The sequence below is a fragment of the Nicotiana tabacum genome, chromosome 23 (genome assembly GCF_000715075.1).
Source record: "Nicotiana tabacum cultivar K326 chromosome 23, ASM71507v2, whole genome shotgun sequence".
NCBI classification, from domain to species: domain Eukaryota; kingdom Viridiplantae; phylum Streptophyta; class Magnoliopsida; order Solanales; family Solanaceae; genus Nicotiana; species Nicotiana tabacum.
This window is the reverse complement of record NC_134102.1, coordinates 20,681,977-20,702,517: the sequence shown is the minus strand read 5'-3', so window position 1 is coordinate 20,702,517 and position 20,541 is coordinate 20,681,977. Positions and strand designations below refer to the sequence as shown.

The following is a 20,541-nucleotide window of genomic DNA, read 5'->3' as shown; positions in this document are numbered from 1 at the left end:
TGAGTCCATAGTTGGCTCTTACGTACCTTTATATAAGAAAATGCTTTCTTCACCAATCATACACACCCAAAAACCATCTCTCATAATATCCTATCAAAGACATACAACACCCAATATCTCATATTTTAATATTTCTATAAGAGATAATAGTAAAATGTCTTGCATTTTCAAGATTATTGGGTTCCAGAAGAGAAGGTCGACATATTCAGATGGAGACAATGATGGAGATGATGGATATGATTATGCTCCAGCAGCATGTTTAGAAGGAGGTGGTGACGACGATGATGGAGATTATGACTATGCTCCTGCAGCATCTTTGGAAGGAGATGACGATGACGATGATGGAGACTATGACTATGCTCCTGCTGCATGAATTCACAGATTAGTAACACCAGTTTTCTTTAAAAAGGAATATTTAGATTTAGGTTTAGGTTTAAATGTATCTTACTTGAAACCTTTTGCAGCTTATTAGATGTGCCCCCTTTTTGACATTATCAAATTGAACAACTTATGCAAACCAGAGACATGGATTGTACTCAAACATATATAGTCTCACGTGATGATATTATATTATTCATATATATATTCTAGAGTCAGTCACATTAATATCAGCAAACTAGAAAATTGATTTGCCTAGCCTACTAGGGTAAAACCAGAAAGGAAGGCTCAAGTCAGAGAAGAAGCATATTACGAGAGCTAGCAAAAGATCAAGGGGTTAGCAGATACTATTGTATGCGTCATGTGGTTCCAACTTTTTTCAGATGTATGAAATAAGGCATACGACTTACTTTGCCTACTTCCAACTAGCCTGGGATCTAGACGTAATTGATTGATAAACAGCGTGCGAAAGGACAAGTGAAGGAAACGAGGCATAAAACCTGGAAAACAAACTTTAAAAAAAAAAAATTGTAGAATCCCCTAGAGTAAAGAAAACATACTAATCCATAAGCAAGAAGACATAATATTACTAATCACGAGAACTAACATCAACCCCACTAAGCATCAATACTGCACAGACGAATGAGAATAAGGCCTGGTTATTTTACATGACTTTTAAACCTCTATAAAGTATAAACCATCATCTAAGACCGCCACACTAGGAAACTCAAAACAAAATCCCCAAGTTAAAGTGCACACCAGAAGGAAAAATACTATGTCACACAAAAGCTTCGACAGCAGCAGCATATAGCAAGCTTCTGTAGCCACCTTATAGGGATATAAGCTTTCCATTAAGAACTCAAAAAGATGTTCGCGAAAACCAGCACCCAAATCCTCGACCGAGAAACTGTACGCCTTTGCCTATAACTGAGCTACTTACAACCTTTTCTACACAACACTATGATTTCTGGAGGACACATTTCTCATATAAAGCTAGGATATCCTTCTTGTTTGGATTCTTCAGTTGGAACAGTTCAGCACCAAAATCATGCTTTGTGAGCTCCTGCCTTAGTTTCTGCACTGTAAATTTCGTATAATCCTCACCATTTGTTTGTTGACTATGAGTATCATCATCTCCTCTATAAACGGAACCACCATCATCTGGGGAAGTAAACTTTAGAGGACTGGTTGTACTCCTGGATTTCTTATTTCCCCTTGTTACTCTATCATCTGTGTCCATGTCATGGACAGATTCAAATCCAGCATCACATTCATCTATCCTGGTACGTTTGCCATGGGAAGCAGTTCTAAGTTTGCTATCCAGTGCAGTTTCATTCAGCCGAACTGCAGTTAACTGTTGCTGAAGAAGATCTAGCTTTCCTTGTGTAGCTTGCAACTGAACAGATAGTGCTTCCGCCCTGTTGGTTGCTTCAGCACGTGCCGCACGCTCGGTCTCCAACAGACTCTCAAGGACTTGCACAGTACTGGCCCTCTGTTCATTATTTGATTTCAGTAGCATCTCAATTTCTTTTTCCCTTTCTTCTACTCGGGCCTCCAGCATTGTAACTTTTGACCTTGCATCGTCCTCAGCAGCACGACACCTCCGTACTTCATCAGCCAAGTCATCTTTTTGCCTCTGTAAGTTTTCAATATTTCTATCAGCCTTCTCAATCTGAGCTAATCTTTCCATAGCTAATCGCTGAATTTCGTTCTTTTCTTTCAAGGCCGTAGCTGCTTCAGCCCTTGCTTTATCAGCCAGCTCAGTTGCCCTTTTAGCCTCTCTTTCAGCTGATTTATATCTATCCTGAATATCCTCAAATCTATTGAACTCTGACCGGTACTTCTGCTCAAGATGAACCTTCTCCTGTTCCAGAATTCTAGCTTCTCTTTCAAATGATTGTGCAGTAGCATTGATATTCTCTAGCCTTTCACCCAATTCCTTGACTTCAATCTTCAAAGCTGACACTTCTAGATCATAGTTCTTTACCTTTGATTCAGCAGCCTGTAAGAAGAATAATCAAAGAATAGTCATTAGCACTAATATAATCAATCAACTATGCCTCAATCCCAAACTAGTTGGGATCCTTTGAGCTCCATTCAGGCAGTCATTAGTACTAACACACATGCAAATCTATTAAATTACCACATAAATAATGAGCGTGAATATCCTTTTGCTTACATAGTCTGGTTACCCAGTTGTATTGCCAGAGATAAGTTGGTACCAATCATAAAAGTTTGACCTAAAGCAAGATTTCCATTCGCCAGATCTAATTGGCAATCTTTCCTTTCAGTTCACAAGGTAGCACATAACTAAAAGGTTATTAGACTGCTAAATAAAAGTCTCTGCACTTCAAATGCAAAGGGCCAACACAAAAAAACATCAGAAGCTCGGGCAAACAAAAAAAAAAGGTCGGCAAGCCCACTTTAAAATAACAGAGTGACCCCCCCCCCCCCCACACACACACACACCCCCCCCACCACACGACCCCTTTCTGACTGTTATGTTGCCCCATCATACCAACCCCTTTTTTCATACATAAGATGGTGAAATGCAAGTTATATTGGTTTAGAAAAGCAGAAACTCACCCTCAACTCCAAATTCAGTGTCGCTAAACGCTGCTCAGCCTGCTCAAGCTTAGATGCCTTGTCTTTTATTTCTTCTTCCTGCAGTTTCATGAACAAATAGAACTTTAAATATCATCTTGGAAACCAAGGAAGCAGCCCAGCACACTCACAAATGATGTTTCAAAGAGGGAAGAGAAGAAAATCAAACAAAGCAGCACATTGAAATTGAACCAATATTCATAGCAATATTTTCACCTTATCAGCCAGAGTGCTCGAAAAATCATCTCTTAAAGTGTCTTCTCTCAGTTGGGTTTCCTTGTTTGCGCGCTCTTGAACAGATGCTGCCTTCTCAAGAGCATTCTTAACTTCCTTGACGGCAATGTCATATTTACGTTTCCACTCCTCAGCCTCCTCCTGAGCCGATTCAGCTTGTTCTTTGGCAGCAGCAAGCCTTGCTTCAGCAGCAGCAGTTCTGGACTTCAGAACAGATACTTCTGCAGTTGATTGGTCTTCATCAGCCTTCTGCTTCAATAGAAGTTGTTCATATTTTCTTTTCCATTCTGCGGACACATGTTTAGCAGAACTGACTGTTTTTGATAAGCTGGAATATCTCTCTTCCAATGAACTATATTTACTCTGCAAATTTGTAATACGACTCGTGTAATCATCTGCAAGCTGCTTCTTGTCGTTGATGGCATCTTCATAACGCTTCAAATACTCAGATTTATACTTCTCACTAGCTTCCAGTTGTTTGTTAAGTAAATTCATCTTATCCTCGATGGAACGGCACTTCAATGCAAGAGTGGTTTTCTCTGATCCAATCTGGTCTATCTGCTTCTTGATGAGATCAAAAAGTGGACCTTCCAAGCTGGAAAATCAATGTGATGTGACATATATACAAACTTTTGTTGTAAGAAAGAATCAACAAAGAATCATTAATATACAAACCTTTGTTGTAAGAAGACACTCAATTTTCTCCACTTTTCAGGACCTTGGCAAGTTGCTTCATACTTGGACACTGAACAGTCAAGAACCTGCATATGGCATATGCATTCCAGGACATTGGTAACCAATAAACTAAATTCCAGTTTAGCCACAAAAGGTTGGCTAATATTTATTGTGAAAAGGGCTTACCTTAAGCACACCATCTATGTTTGCATCAGGAGCATGACAAGCCATCCTCAGTTCCTTTTCCATGTCCTGAATCGCATTTGAACATTGTAGATAAGCCTCCCTAAAGGCATCCTTTTTAAGCTCCTGCATCAACATAAAAACCGAATCAACAATTCAAAAGAGCTATTTACTAGCATAGCATAGATACTCAACAATTCAAAAGAGCTATTTACTAGCATAGCATAGATACTCGCACCCAAAAACATCCTGACAAAACTGTCTAGGTCGACAAGTCATTCCATTTGAAGGGACCAGAAACCTTTAACTAAATCCCAGCTAGAATGTCAACGGGCCAGTCCATATAACATATATAGTCAATGTCGTGTGAGCAGATGGCCCGTGTACAGATATTAAACAGATAAGAACTGACACTACACAGGACAGGCACTTATCTGGGAAGAAACAAACGGACCAAACACACTATGCCTAAACTTTGACTCAAATATCACCTGGTTAGCAGAGAAAAAAGTCGTAAATGAAGGAAGGAATTAAGGTCCTTATTCCACAGGTCACTTATACGACGAAAGAAGCTACAATAACTTCATAACCAGGCAGTTGACTGAAATTCAATATTGAAGGCCAGCCCAGTGCAAATAGCATCCCACACTCACTCAGGGTCCAGAGAAGGGCCGCACCCCAAGTGGTGTGATGTAGGCAGCCTACCCTAATGCAAGGGTTATTAGTGCAAATAACCACAGTCTAAGCAGAACAATTGTACACTTACCCAAAGAACAGAACAATTGTACAGATTAATTAAGAATCCTGTTAAGTAGGAACTTTTCCTCATTTCATCATCCTAGAATAGTCTTGGATGTTTTCACTAAATCATTTAGTATTTCTCTCGTCTTCTCTTTTTCACAACTTTAAATGAAGATCAAATGTCCTAAATGCTGATTTTTACATCAGAAATAATATCCTTACATTACCGATCAAAAAACAAGAAGATCAAATGAAAATTCTAGAGCTTGACTTTTGTGCAAATAGGTTCTGCCTTTCTATGAAAAATAGAAAAAGCTCTCCGTATTAACATACTCAACGAGAAATGATAATGGTTCTATCTGAAAGCATTATCTGAACCATCCCTGAAAGCCAGGAGGAATTTTGTTTTCATCCAGGGCCAATCCATGGCTCAAAGCCAAAACATCATTAAAAAAATGCTACTAAGTTCAAAAACTTAAAAACCTCCAATGAAGCAATAATATGAAAGCCATGTCCCTGGTTATCATTCAAATCCTAATCTCACTAAATAATTGTCAGCATGCACCCCCCACCCCCCTGTGACACTTTTCCTAGAACCTAGCCAGTGTTGTCTATTGGCATACCTATTGGAAAATATCACTAATACCAGCCGTTTTACCATTCCGGAGTATAAGCAAAGAAGTTATTGAATGCAGAAGCAACCTTGTGAATTTCTTTTTTTCTTTTTTACTGCGGATACGTATGGTGCAGAAGCAAAATAAAATTAGAATTAGCTCATCCTCCACAAAGGAATGTATTATGACACAAACATGTTGCTTGTTTTCTCATATGCACTTTATGCTCCATATTCGAAGTAAATGGCGTAGGAAAAACTAACCTCAAATGCCTTTTTTATGAAATTTTGGAGACGCTTCTCATATTTCATCCTGATGGATCCAGCCCCCACAGCAGTAGAATTAAATTCTGTCATGGACTTTTGAGCTGCATCTTCATGGGCTTCTCTTAGTGCACCCTGCCATGATTGAAATATTAGAAGCAGCCAGATAATGATGCCAAAGAAAATAAAGCAATACTTACTTCCTCCGGAGGCTTAGAACGATCAAAAGAAGCCATGTATCTATCAGCAGCCAAATCGTATGCCCTTTGACACTCAGCTTCCTCAACACTCTGCAGAAATCAAAAGGAAAAACATGCATCGGCATACATTAAAGAGCATAAGCTGGGTACATAGAGTGAACTAACACAGTAGCACTTGGCTTCAGCTGAAAACCTTAAACCATTTCAGTAATGAAAACAATGCCATGGGAAGTTAAATAACATCCATAAGATTCTACTACAAATCATTCACTTGTTGGCTTGTCATGTTGTTTCACTTACCTCAAATTTCTCTTCCCTTATATTTTTTTCTTAAATGAAAAATGAAGAGTGAATATCATAGCAATTCTGAAGATGACTAATTCACTTGTGCGTGAAGCATGGTAAATATAATAAGAACATGCAAGAACTTGCCCAGTCCAGACACCAAAGCTATGGTTACATATTGATATCATGTCAGATATCTAACATTTGCATGACGCTCATCAGACATCAGTCGGTGTCCAGACTATAAACTTTCTTTTTAATTTCGAAACTTCATGTCCTTGAAACTGGACACCAAACAGAACCAAATGCGCCAGTTGTTCCCCAGCGTAACAATTCGAGCCATAATGATGAAACAAAGAGGCAGTGAATCTCATGCAATAGCAAGAAATTACAAAATTAAATTCCAAATTCATAAGGCTAAGAACATATTCGACGAATCTCTAAGAAGAGAAGAACGAGTAGCCTCCCTAAGAAAACTCTTATATTGAGACATTTTATTGAGGTGTGATGCTAAGTTAGATTAATAACTTTTCAAATGTAATCTGGAACTATGGATATTTATGGTGATCTTAACTTAATTGGTAAAATATCTTCTTAATAGTAATTGACATATTCTGATAGTATATTTAAGATGTCTATAAGATTATATCCCCTTATTTACTTTTGATGCACACATGAGGTACCTATTTGTATAGAAGATTGGGTGTCATTCGTAGAAAACCATGTCCTTTTGTAAGGTTTTCTACTTTTTGGTTACTCCTTGTATATTTTCCCTTTTTTGCCCTTCTTCACTTAAATTTATTACCTTATCCCAAAAATATTTATACTTAAATAACTAAATAGTATCTTGATGGTGCTGAGTCCTCGTTAAGAAATAACCAACCTTTACAGGAGAGGACCTGCAACTCTTCTTCTAAGACTTTGCTTCTGAGAAATTCTCTTTGGGACTAGTTAGGTGCCTTGTAAAAGATCTTGCTTACCTTCTCCAATAGTTTTTCTCTAGTATAAGGCTATACGACCTAGACTTAAGACCTCTATTAGTCCTTGTTCTTTCTGTTCAGGGCCACTTTCTTGGTGCTAAAAGTCAATCTAATTAAGGATTGAGTAACAGCCGTGAAACAATGATCAGCGGTTTCTTTTTTGTCACTCTATTGGGTCAAAGGTGTTGGTGATGAAAAGAATAATGTTACTATTGGCCACACTAACTGAGCAGATACAGAGAAGAACGTCTGATGTGGAAAGGAAAAGGCAGTATATCTGCCATTAAGAACATAACTAACCTGCCATGAAGAGGTGATGGTAGGCACTGCACCATTGTTAAGAGCATCCAGGAAGGACTGAGTTATACGAGCAAAGAGCGGTCCTGTCATAATAGTCCCTCCAACTTGCTTGGGTCTTGTCCTCTCAAAAACAAATCTTGTCAAAGCATCAAGACCTGCTTTAAACTCTGGCCTCATGTTTTCCAACTGCAAGTGAAAATTGGCACCACAATTAGAATATTTAAAGGGTTTCCGCAACCAGAATCACAATTAGATAGAATCTATGATAGTAGAGAATGGAATATATGAAAGAGTATTAAGCACTGACTGGTATTTGATCTAGCCGTTGAAGCTCATTTTCATTGCTCAAAGGCCGCACAAGGGTGAAGCATTCTCTGTCAGGGAAAAGAGCACGAATGGATTCCCTAATCTGCAGTCAGAAGTTCCAAATGGTTACCCAATCTACCGCTAGCTCATTAGAAGACAAAAAGGGATGCTTTCAGGATACATAAAAACATTCTTGTTTTACTCTGACAAGTAAAAGACGTGAAAGTTCAGGGAACCAGTCGTTTAAAGAGGGATGGTTATAATAGAAATTGATTAATTACAGCATAGTAAAGCAAAAGAGAACACTAATGGAAAGTATATACCTCATTTTTGGCAGCAACATCCCTCCCACCACCTTGAACTGGCCTCAAAGCAAGTTCAAGGTAGTCCCGCGGAGTTATTTTGCAGTTGTCCTCAACCAAGTCCAAATAAAAATCCTTTTGCAGAGAGAAAAAATATAGGTTAACAGTTACACAAGCAAGCACAGAAGAAATATAAATAAATAAATTCAGAATTACCCTAAGCAACCAAACGAAGATTGGGGAGAACTGTCCAAGCTCAGACGCACTGGCCCTTCCTCCAGAGGCTCTAACACGAATATGTCTAGTCATTTCAGTGACAAGAGAGAGGCGGTCAAGTGCAGCTTCATCGATACCACCCATCTAAATTAAGGGATTAAAGAGATTATGAAGACACCAAAAAAACAAACTGTACAAATTCACTGAATCATGACGGGAAAACGGTATACAGTCTAACAAGAAGGTCATATCAAAAAAAGCGAACAAGACCCATGATTGAGTGCTCCTTACCTGGTTATATACAAACATACTTGAAAGAAGGACCGCCAAGGAGAATATCTGTGTGCTATATGTTCCCTGTCAAACAGCAAAACAAAACAGAAATTTACAAAAGGCAAAAGACAGTCATTGACAGGACACAGGAAAAAATAAGACATTTTCTTGGATTGTGGAACTAGTTCCTTCAGCTAGTGAAAAGTTTAGCAACACCAAATGAATAAGAATAAAGTATATAAGTCATATAGCATGTGCCAGGTGAGTAAGTAGTAAATATATTGACACTTATCAGTATGCAGGTTATTCCTTCTTCAAAGCCCCAATAATAAATATGTTAAAGGGTCGAAACTAACCGTTTGATCGTAAGCATCAATTCCTTCTGTGTCCAATAGTAACAGGTTGTATTCAGTTCCATCAAGAGCAGTTCTCCTTAAAGGTGCACTCCACAACCAAATACCTTTTGTACATGGACGATGAGTTGGCGCCACTTGAAAGCCACTACTCCTGCCAAGAAGCTATTGGGCAAACAGCAGGCACTCAGTTACATGTTTTCGGCAAAGTAGGAAGCAGCTCTAAGTTACATATAGAAATTTAATTGAGAAACTAAGTAAATAGCTGTATAAGTAATTAGTACAGATAACTGTGATCCTATTGTAATCGATCTTGATAATAACATAAATCATTTGAGTTTCTAAAAGAAGAACAGTGTCACTGTGCTATGGCTTTGACTCATGAGTTGACTGCAATATATGCATGAAATGTACACGAAACAATCTATAGACAGAGGATGACAAGCTTACTGCATAAGGCGACAATAAAAAGGAGTTACAGAAGAAACACAAAGAAAACCAAAGTAGCTCCATATGGTTAATCAGAATGGTCTCCCCTCTAATAGATCATTCCTGCAACTTTCCAACACATAAAACTAGAAAAATCAGGTGCTTATGCCCTGAACTAATATGGACGGTTAACTGAGTCTCTTCGCATTAAAGTTTCAGATCTCTGCTTCTCAAAACAACAAATAAGAGAAGCCATCCAAGGCGTAAAACCCTAAATCTAGGAAAATATATACATCCACCTATAGTGAACTCCAGTAGAAAGTTGAAACCCTCCAAAACATAGTTTCTTATTCATACATCCTTTTATTATGGTTCATCTCTCTTTTGATCCTCGGAACAAAGGTATCTTTCTTTGATATTGGGCAGATGACTACAGTAAGCAGAAAATGACAGGAACTTGAACTCCAGATTCCTCGGTCATTATCTTTTTCTGGAACCTTAACAAACAATTTAGATGAAAAAAGGGCAGCTGGGTGCACAAAGTATCCTGTGTTCACGCAGGGATCCAGCGAAGGGCCGCACCCCAAGGGTGTGACGTAGATAGACTACCCTAATGCAAGCATTAGTGGTTGCTTCCACGGCTTGAACCCGTGATCTATAAATAGAGTCCATGAAAAAAATAGAACACTCTTCTTGGAAAGAAAGTTGAGTGTTTGTGAGTGAAAACCATTATTTCAATTGAAATTCTTCCCGAACTAGTTTTTCAGACTTCAAATTCTCTATTTCACTTGAAGTTAAAATACCAAATTTGTGAACCAAATACTAATTTGCAAATATTTGAAATAATATCTATCGCCAAACGGGACCTATTATATTGAAAGTGCATTATGCACGATTAGATTAAGAGGGAAGAGATAGTTATAATCTGCAGTTTCAGCCCTATGTTCATCGCTATTCTCTCTCACCCATTACACAGAGTGTTTGTTACAATGGATGATGAGATCACAGAACATGAGAGTTGGGAAGTCATCCAACGTTACTTCAAAAGCAATGGATTGGTGAATCAACAAATAGAATCCTTCAATAATTTCATCGACAGTCTGCCACAAATCGCACATCATTCAGATATAGAAGTTAGCAATTCGGAGGTTAGAACTTAGTACATTTTTCATTGTTGTTTGGAATATATATTTTTAATCACATGTGTGTGCTTCCTTATCACTGACAGTGGGGGCAATATTGTTAACTTTGTGAAACTTAAAGGATGATATTTGTTACTAAAAATATTATAAGGATTTAGTTATTCTTGAACTATCTTAACTAACATTTTTTTCTATGTAGGCCATCCACAAGGTCATATTTCGTCGAATTTTTCTCCTAGTGGATTGGAAAGTGACAGACTTTGATGGTTCCGTTATTAAACTAAATCCAATGATGGCGAGGTGCCGGAACTTGACCTTTTCGTTGCCCTTGTATGCGAATATCACAAAGAAAGTCATCATGCAAGGGCTTGATGGTTGTAAAGTAACTGAGACTAAAGACTATGAACAAGTCCTAATTGGGAAGGTAAAATTATCTAGCTTGCCAACCATTCATTACAAGTATAACCCGTAGTTTGTTGTTAATTTACTGACTTATCAATCTTGTTAGGTTCCCATAATGCTTAGATCACGTGATTGCGTGTAAGATGGGGCTTGGACAAAAGGAAAAATTCGAAATCGAGAGTGTCCATATGATGAAGGTGGATACTTCATCGTGAATGGCTGTGAGAGGGTGGTAATAGCTCAGGAGAGGACGAGGTCCAACCATGTCGGTGTATTCCAGAAGAGTCAACGGGAATAGATTTGAGTTTGTTGCTGACGTGCGTTCCGTGGTCGACTCGCAGGACCGTCCTCCGACTACTATGTATGTGTGGATGCTATCAAAGACTAGAGAAAAAAGGGTATGTTTACAAGCCTACTATCTCCTTGATTTTCATTTGCTAGTTCGGCGTATGCATCGTTGCGTAGAGTCCAATTCAAATCATATCAACACTATTTCCAGAGATTTCAGTTCTTCATTACTTAAGATAAAGAGAGTTCATTATAGTTCCTAATCATCCGTCCATGAACCAATCTAGCATCAGGGCTTATCTTAATGTAGGTCTGCCATATTGAATCATCAACAACAATCATTTTGCATTCCTTGACCCATTTGAACTCCATATGATCATGGAGATCCTTAACACCAGCATGTAAGTCTCTTTCTCATTGCTTCCATCTGACTATTGATTGAGCACCCTAGTATTGACCAGTGTTGTGAAAAGCGTTCGCTTCAGCGCTTTAAGCGTGAAGCGAAGCGAGGCGGCCACTGTGTCGCTTCTGTAGGGTGAAGCGTAGCAGGTAGGTTGAAGCGTCCGCTTTTGCCAAAAAAGCGAGAAGCGCTAGCGAAGCGAGAAGCGACGGAAGCGCTCGCTTTAGTCTTTTAAGTCACTAATAAATAAAAAAGCTCAGTCTTTTTTTACAAAATCAGCGAGCAGCAGAGCAAGCAGGGACTAGTGTTTCATTTTTAAAGCCCAGGTATGTTTGCAGCGACTAGGGTTTCAATTTTCAAGCCCAGGTATGTTTTTTTCTTCTTCTTCTCAGTGCTGAAAATAGCAGCGAAATGCTGCCAAATTTTTTTCCCCTTCAATTCTTCTTCTTTTACTCATTCTCTTCTTATTTTCGTTTTAAGTCCTTAAAATTGCAGCAAAATGCTGCCAATTTTTCTTTTCCCTTCAGTTCTTTATCTTTTGTTCTTAGTCTCACTGCCAATTTTTTTAAAATTGGCAGTTACATGTGTAACATGTATTGTCTATGCAGTATTAATTTTAATATTTTTCTTAATTCCGCTTCACTTCAAAAAAGCGAGCGCTTTGCTTCACGCTTTAAGAGAAAAGGGGCTTGTCGCTTTTTCTCGCTTCACGGTCTTCACAACACTGGTATTGACACATATTACATTGGATAAGTTCTTATGTCTGCAGAGAGTGGGTGAAGGAATCTTGCACTCTAAATTATTCTCATCACCTGAATATGCTTCAGAACTCATGTGGAATACAAATAACTGTTGCCATTGAGCCAAAAAAAAATCATCAAACCAGAAATAGCATTATTGCAAATGTTTATCTGTGACTGTGTGCCTTCAACTACCCAAAGATTGTCTTCGTTAAAACTACTTATCAAAATAGCTACTTTAACAGCTCCCATCCCAATCTATTTTTTTTTTGCAAAGCCTCCATATGTTCCTTCTGCCCTGCATTTCTCTTTTTAAAACTATTGGCTAGTTCTTCTAGAGTGATTTCACTTCCTGTTACAATTTGTGTACGTCAGGGTTCCTCGGGCAAATGCATTTATGCTACAATACTTTTTATACGTGGAAAGATTCCCATCATTATTGTTTTTCGAGCTCTATATAATCTAATTATCAAGGAGATAGTGCAATATATATGCTGGGATGGTAATGACACTGAAATGATGGAGTTGTTACGTCCCTCTTTGGAAGAAGCAGGTGTGATACAAAACCAAGAGGTACTTTTCATGATGTCTTTTGCTAAAGATGTGATTCTTTAAATTGACAATTTCAGTATCTTTTTTCCGAGTATATGATTGAGGTTTCTTTCGAGACTAAAAATTCAGTGTTACAACGATTATCTTCATTCCAGCCTACTAATGCTTTTTCTCGTGCTCTTTTTTGGTACTCATTGAGTTTAGTTACCTAATTTTACTAGGTTGCTTTGGACTATATTGGAAAGAGGGAAACCTCGTAGTGTCTTTAGGAATGAGAGAATCTGGTACGTTTTTTTAGTTGCCTAACTCGGACACTATTCTTCATGTGACATGTCGGAAACCTAAGGATATCTCAATGTGTTGCAGGTATGCGAAAGAGATTCTTCAGAAAAAAATGTTTCCTCATGTTGGAGTCGACGAGAATTGCTGGAACGATAAAGCATATTATTTCGGGTACAATTTTTGGATCTTTATCTGCAACATATTTTTGAGTCGTGCGAGCATTAGGTTTTTGAAGGTTTGTTAGTGACAAAGGTTTCTACGAGGAACTAATAGAGTGATTTCAAAGGTTTGTTAGTGACAAAGGTTTCTACGAGGAACTAATAGAGTGATCGCACAACTCAAAAATATGTTCCACATAAAGACCCAAAAATTGTACCCAAAATAATATGCTTTATCCTTCCAGCAATTCTCGTCGACTCCAACATGAGGAAACATTTTTTTCTGAAGAATCTCTTTCGCATACCTGCAACACATTGAGATATCCTTAGGTTTCTGACAGGTCACATGAAGAATAGTGTCCGAGTTGGGCAATTAAAAAAACGTACCGAATTCTCTCATTCCTAAAGGCACTACAAGGTTTCCCTCTCTTTCCAATATAGTCCAAAGCAACCTAGTAAAATTAGGTAACTAAACTCAATGAGTACCAAAAAAGAGTAGGAGAAAAAGCATTAGTAGGCTGGAATGAAGATAATCGTTGTAACACTGAATTTTTAGTCTCGAAAGAAACCTCAATCATATACTCGGAAAAAAGATACTGAAATTGTCAATTTAAAGAATCACATCTTTAGCAAAGACATCATGAAAAGTACCTCTTGATTTTGTATCACGAATTCCAAAGAGGGACGTAACAACTCCATCATTTCAGTGCCATTACCATCCCAGCAAATATATTGCACTATCTCCTTGACAATTAGATTATATAGAGCTCGAAAAACAATAATGATGGGAATCTTTCCACGTATAAAAGGAATTGTAGCATAAATGCATTTGCCCGAGGAACCCTGACGTACACAAATTGTAACAGGGAGTGAAATCACTCTAGAAGAACTAGCCAATAGTTTTAAAAAGAGAAATCCAGGGCAAAAGGAACATATGGAGGCTTTGCAAAAAAAAAAAAAAAAAATTGGGATGGGAGCTGTTAAAGTGGCTATTTTGATAAGTAGTTTTAACGAAGACAATCTTTGGGTAGTTGAAGGCACACAGTCACAGATAAACATTTGCAATAATGCTATTTCTGGTTTGATGATTTTTTTTTGGCTCAATGGCAACAGTTATTTGTATTCCACATGAGTTCTGAAGCATATTCAGGTGATGAGAATAATCTAGAGCGCAAGATTTCTTCACCCACTCTCTGCAGACATAAGAACTTATCCAATGTAATATGTGTCAATACCAGTGTTGTGAAGAACGTGAAGCGAGGAAAAACGACAAGCCTCTTTTCGCTTAAAGCGTGAAGCGAAGAGCTCACTTTTATGAAGTGAAGTAGAATTAAGAAAAATATTAAAATTAATATTGCATAGACAACACATGTTACAGATGTAACTGCATACAACACATGTAACTGTCAATACTAAAAAAAATGGCAGTGAGACTAAGAACAAAAGATGAAGAACTGAAGGGGGAAAAAATTTGGCAGCATTTCGCTACAATTTTAAGGATTTGAAACGAAAATAAGAAGAAGAAGAGAATGAGAAAAAGAAGAAGAAATAATAAGAAGAAGAAGAGAATGAGAAAAAGAAAAACTGAAGGGGAAAAAAAATTGGTAGCATTTCGCTGCTATTTTAAGCATTGAGAAGAAGAAGAAGAAGACGAAGAAGAAGAAAAACCCTGGGCTTTAAAATGAAACACTAGTCGTTGCTTGCTTTGCTGCTCGCTGATTTTGTAAAAAAAAGACTGAGCTTTTTTATTTATCAGTGACTTAAAAGACAAAAGTGAGCGCTTCTCGCTTTTCTGGCAAAAGCGGACGCTTCAACCTACCTGCTACGCTTCACCCTACAGAAGCGACACAGTGGCCGCCTCGCTTCGCTTCACGCTTAAAGCGCTGAAACGAGCAACGAGCGCTTTTCACAACACTGTCTATAGGTCACACAAAGACAACTTTACCGTTGCTCCAAGACTCCCCTTCAAACAATTTAGATAAACTAAAGCAAATATTTGTCGTGTGGAGGTCAAGAATTAAGGTAATAGGCTAGGTAGCCGAGCAGTGTCCTTGCTCGTTCCAGTAGTTTTAATGCATCCCTCAGTGTTAATTTTGTATTTTCTTATTATGAGATTATAGTTCTGTTATTGCTTACCGTTTCCCTTGCTTCCGTTTTCTGTTTGGTTTGCTGGTATTGTTGCTTGTTGTTACTCTGTCCTCTCTATCATTTCTGAGCCGAGGGTCTTCCGGAAACAGCCTCTCTACCTTCTTCGGGTAGAGGTAAGGTCCGCGTACATTCTACCCTCCTAGACCCTACTGGTAGGATTACACTAGGGTGGTGTTGTTGTTGCAAAGCAAATACTTGTTGTGTCGTATAGATAAGCATGTTTAATTAACTCACTATAGTTAAGGTCGTACAATGTACCTCCTTCAAATAATCCATTTATATATTTCCCAACATTCTTATCCCGGTGTATTTCGTGAATTCTTCCAAACATGTTTCTGCTCTACCTCTTTATTTTTTTTAATGGTACAATGGAAGAAAAAAATCCATTGTTTTGGCACCATTTCTCGATTTGTGTGTGTCATCCTTGCGCAGGGTTCATGCTAATCTTCTCTATATAGTTCCAATATTTATGGGACATCCGATAAAAAGATCGGTATAAGTGGTATCTACTAATGAGGAATAAGATTTAGTTTTATTCGAGAATTTCAAAAATTATTATTATGACTATTATTTATATATGTATTTAACTTACTTTTCACTTATAATTTTTATTGGAATAACGATGACATGAATTGAGCTTAAATGAAGTGAGAATTCATATAGTTGACTCCAACATGTTTGGGTCTAAGGTTTGGGTTAAGGCATAGTTTTTTTTTCGACAACGATGGCATTCGGGTCAACTTGTACACACCTCGACTAATTCTACAACAGTGGACCAGTTACCTCTCAACAGCACAAGTACCATGTAATTCTGTCCACCAAAGCTTAGACAAATGGAAAGAAGTTGCCTAGTGATTTTGTCTCCACTGGGACTAAGTCATGGTTTGATTGATTGATTTAGTGATTCTGTATCTCAAGTCTTAGAGCAATGTGCTTGATAATTCTAGTCCTCAAACAATTAAATAGTTGGCTACTAGCTTTCAAAATCCCAATTCTAACCAAAACCTACAACATTGACAGGCAAAACCCTAACAAACAGAACCATAAACTCACACTCACTCTCACACAAAATCAGAAAAATTAACACTAAACTATAAACCCTAAGAAACGTAATTAACCACAAAAAAGGGCTTTATTTTATCTATAAATTTACTGAGTTATGTAAACTTTTAAAGGTAAAAATCTTTGATAGGTTAAACCACTCCTAGAAAGCAATCTAATTCATCTGGATAAGCATGTTGAGCTAACATAAAATAGTTAAGCCCGTACAAAGAACATCCTTCAACCAACTCATAAATATCTTTCCCAACATTCTAATCCCAGTGTGCTTCGTGAATTCTTCCAAATATATTTTTGCTCTACGTCTTTCTTTCTTTCTTTAATGGTACCATTTAATTAAGGCTCTTTTTTCTTTATGATCGAGAAATCCATCTAGGGCAAACCTTAAGGACCAGGTACAGCCTTAGAAACTCGGATGGGCCCACCTCTCTATACTTCCCCACTTAAATAGCTGGCTTAGTTCGAATGGCGCAGGGCTCGAACATGTGAACTAAGTCACACGTCCCTCAACCTTTGCCACTTGAACTAAACCCTGGAGCTAAGGCACAGTTGATTGAGTGATTTAATGATTATGTATCTCAAGTTTCAGAGCAATATGCTTGAAATTCTAGTCATTAAACAACTAAATAATTGATGGCTAGTTTCCAAAATCCCAATTCTAACCAAAACTAGCACTGAGAAGCACAACCCTAGCATTAGGCTCACTCTCATATAGAATCGGAGAATAACACTAAGTTACAAACCTTAATTAACATAATTAACAAAAACACATACAAAAAGGCTTTACCTTTATCTCTAACTTTACTGAAATTTACCTGATTAAGTATAAAGCTCTTGCCTTGACGAGCGCGACCACAAACGGAGACAATACCAACTGGCTCCTTCACGAGTTGAAGTATCGAAAGGGCTTCCGGATCGAGCTGGAACTTTCCTTTTTCATCGCAGTACACGAAACGTATCGGTCTCGCCGGACCAGCGGCAATGTTAACGGAGGAGTGAAGAGAGGACAGTGGCGGCGACGGTGACGGCGAAGGTTGCTGCGGCGAGTCTCCGGCGGAACCTCTGCCGAATAGCCTCCTCATGATGTGTGCGACTTGTAGGAGAGAGAGAGTGTGTGTGTTTAATTAGAAAAGAGGGAAACGAATCGGTGTGAAGAGAATGATTTCTTATTTTACAAGATGTTGGAGCGTGCGTGAGGGCAACCAAGAGACTGATCTCTTTTTCTTTTTCTTTTTTTTTTCCTTCTTTTTTGACCAGTTTGAGCAAAATTTGAGGAGTTGAAAAGAATTTACTTTTAGAATTAAAAATTTAAAATCCTAAAAAGAGTTTTTGAAAGTTAAAATTTGTATAAGGTAAGAGGCGGATCGAGGATTTAAAATCTATAGGTTCAATTTTTAAGGTTTTAATATTGAACTCATTATATTTTTAAAGTTATGGGTTCATATCTACTATTTTTGCAATTTTTACTTGTGAGTGGTTAAAAGTGCTAATGAAGCTATATATGGTATGAAAGGCTATTAAATGAATACATTTATATTTCTATTCCTTTTGTATATAAAAATATTTTTGGAAGTATCATTAGCGAGCCGAGGAATGGTGGGTTGTAAAGGTCCACACCTTAAACTACACGTGCCAGTGTACGAGTTGATTGAGGGATGAATTCCTGTGGTATATTGTATTGAGATTATTCCCCTTAATTGGGATGAGGTGATTGCTAGCAAAAGTTGATGTCGACTCACACAGCATATGTGGCGACCGGACCCAGGCGTCGCACCCATGGCGGTTCCTCCTTTTTATTATTGTATTTGATTCACATCACATGTCGATCCATATTTATTCGTGGAGAGATGGCTTAGCCGATCGAGCTGTTATCGAACTTTGTGCCTCGTGCATGATGAGATGATCGGTGGCTAATGATCTCCCAACCAAAATTGTTAATACTTAATTGGAATTGATTATGTTTTAACTTGGCATTTAGTATTACTTGAGTTCTTTATTGATTCCATGTTTACCTCATTTTATGTTGGTACTCTACTTCATGATAGGGCATTTAGTTTTACATACTAGTACTATTTCATATGTACTAATGTCTCTTTTGCCGGGGGCGCTGCATATTTAATGGATGCAGGTGGTTCGTCAGCAGGCAGCTTTGACCTCGTTAGCAGTTACCCTCTACTCAACAGATTTTGGTGAGCCCTACTCTATTTCGGGGCCTACTCTATTCCGGGGCCTTATGTCACTTGATATTATACATTGTGTTTTGAGGTATAGTCGGGGCCTTGTCGCCGGCACTTTCATACTACTCTTTTGTTACACTTAGAGGTTTCGTAGACATGCTGTGGGTGGTATTCAATTTGGGGTAATGAAGTAGAAATGTTGTAGTTGTCGAACATGTTTTCCCTCGTAACTATGAATTTGTAATATTTTGGAAATTGTAAATGAAGCTCATACAAGTAATGGAAAAAGGATGTGGTATACTTTATTCTTCTCATGTCTATTTCTTGTTACTGATTCTTAAATTGTTCATGGATAAGGTTGGGTAAAAGGCAACAAGTAGACTTGTTTGACTGGGATGTCTCGGTCGAGCGCCGGTCGCGCTCCCCAAGTCAGGGGGTGACATTTACCGTTTTTTACATATAAAATTTTACTTTGCGTCGAAAGTTATGAGTTTAGTTGAAACCGTTAGTAATATACTATATCCGCCCATGATTGGGTAGTAATATTTTTCAAAAAACATTATGTGAATGTTGAATATTTGGGAATTGGTATTTACTTTAAAATTAGAAGAAAAAGTTTTGTTAATTTTTTTTACTATTATTTAAATTCAAAATAATTATTTTAATTGAATTTCATATTGTAAAGATAAACGAGTCAACTTTGCTCCTATACTATCATAAATTGAACACCTTTGCCTTCCATTAAACTTTTTGTCTAATTTTAACTCCATTTATTAAGAAAAAAATTGTTGTTTCTCTTGACCCAATCTTAGGAAATGTTGAAACACTATCAAAAGTTTAGCCCAAAATTGGATCTTTTTCGAAGAATTTGGACATGTGAAGTCTATCTATTTCATGTTTGAGTTTCACTAATGAAAATGGCGGGAAATATGAGATAATTTGCTAAGGATATGAATGAACCAAAAATGTTACGCGTAGTAAAATTAAGAAATTTCAAATAGTAATTGGATAAATTTAAATATTTTTTCTGTTCTAAATCAAAAATTCATTTACAAATAAAAACTTTATATGCAACTGAAATAGTTAAAGAAACGAGAACTGCAACAGTGAGGGAGTTAGTGGATTTGATTGCGAATTCCAAGGACGACATTGGCCTTCCTTCGCAGGTAGCTAGGTAAAAGTAAAGGTGACAGGGGGCGGTCCGGTCCGGGTTACTCGAAAAGTTGACCGGCTGGTCATCGAACCGGGTCGGTTACCGGTTTTTCCATATCGGTTTTACCGGGCCAGAGTCCATCCGGTTATTTAATGAATCGGAACGGTTCAGGGCTTAACGGGTCGGGCTGATTTTGATTTTTTTTTAATATTTTGTATAACTACCGTAATTTATATTAAGATAAAATAAAAATAAAAAATAAAAAAATAATGTTATAAAAAGAGTGTTTGAATAAAGGATGCAAATACTTTAAAATCCTTATATTTGAATATTTCATTAAGAATTTAATATAATAGAATACAATGAAGATGGATAAAAATTGCACTTATAATTTGCAATTTTTTTTATTTCAAACTTGCAAATTAAAGTTTACATTTAACAACAACTAAATTAACGAAAAAAGAGTAAATTCAAAGTTTAATTACTAAATATAAATTCAGAACTTCAAAGGTTTGCGTTGTCTTATTAAGTTCTTCATAATCAATATGAACTTCTTGGCCATCTTCTAGAGTGTTAAATTCAGATGGGTTATCATGTGTTAATATATCTTCAAGTTCCTCGTCTTCTGACTAAATGCACTCTCTGATGCAACAGTTAAAATTGGCACATCCAGCATGTCCCGAGCCATAGCGAAAAGAACAGGA

The 20,541-nt window shown here is 37.5% G+C and overlaps 1 protein-coding gene and 1 pseudogene across 1 annotated transcript; both read right to left on the bottom strand.

The window, feature by feature from the left end:
* Positions 1 to 962: 962 nt before the first annotated feature.
* On the bottom strand, positions 963 to 17,696 carry LOC107764195 (uncharacterized). Its single transcript, XM_075245292.1, has 14 exons — positions 17,323 to 17,696; positions 8,911 to 9,072; positions 8,573 to 8,638; positions 8,282 to 8,425; positions 8,087 to 8,200; positions 7,765 to 7,866; positions 7,458 to 7,643; positions 5,893 to 5,982; positions 5,693 to 5,827; positions 4,078 to 4,200; positions 3,892 to 3,977; positions 3,199 to 3,811; positions 2,965 to 3,042; positions 963 to 2,380 (listed from the first exon to the last, which is right to left on the bottom strand). The coding sequence occupies exons 1-14, from the start codon at positions 17,587 to 17,589 to the stop codon at positions 1,337 to 1,339; spliced, it is 3,210 nt and encodes a 1,069-aa protein (XP_075101393.1). The 5' UTR covers positions 17,590 to 17,696; the 3' UTR covers positions 963 to 1,336.
* On the bottom strand, positions 15,826 to 15,942 carry LOC142177715 (U6 spliceosomal RNA; annotated as a pseudogene).
* Positions 17,697 to 20,541: the final 2,845 nt, after the last annotated feature.

What these genes read in the sequence shown, in the direction of transcription:
- LOC107764195 (XM_075245292.1), bottom strand. Translation starts at nt 17,589, where the DNA reads ATGAGGAGGCTATTCGGCAGAGGTTCCGCCGGAGACTCGCCGCAGCAA. An exon ending in AACGGCTAGATCAAATACCA is followed by an intron (nt 7,644 to 7,764) that starts GTCAGTGCTTAA and finishes TTTCACTTGCAG; the next exon opens with TTGGAAAACATGAGGCCAGA. An exon ending in AGTGTCTTCTTACAACAAAG is followed by an intron (nt 3,812 to 3,891) that starts GTTTGTATATTA and finishes TTGATTTTCCAG; the next exon opens with CTTGGAAGGTCCACTTTTTG.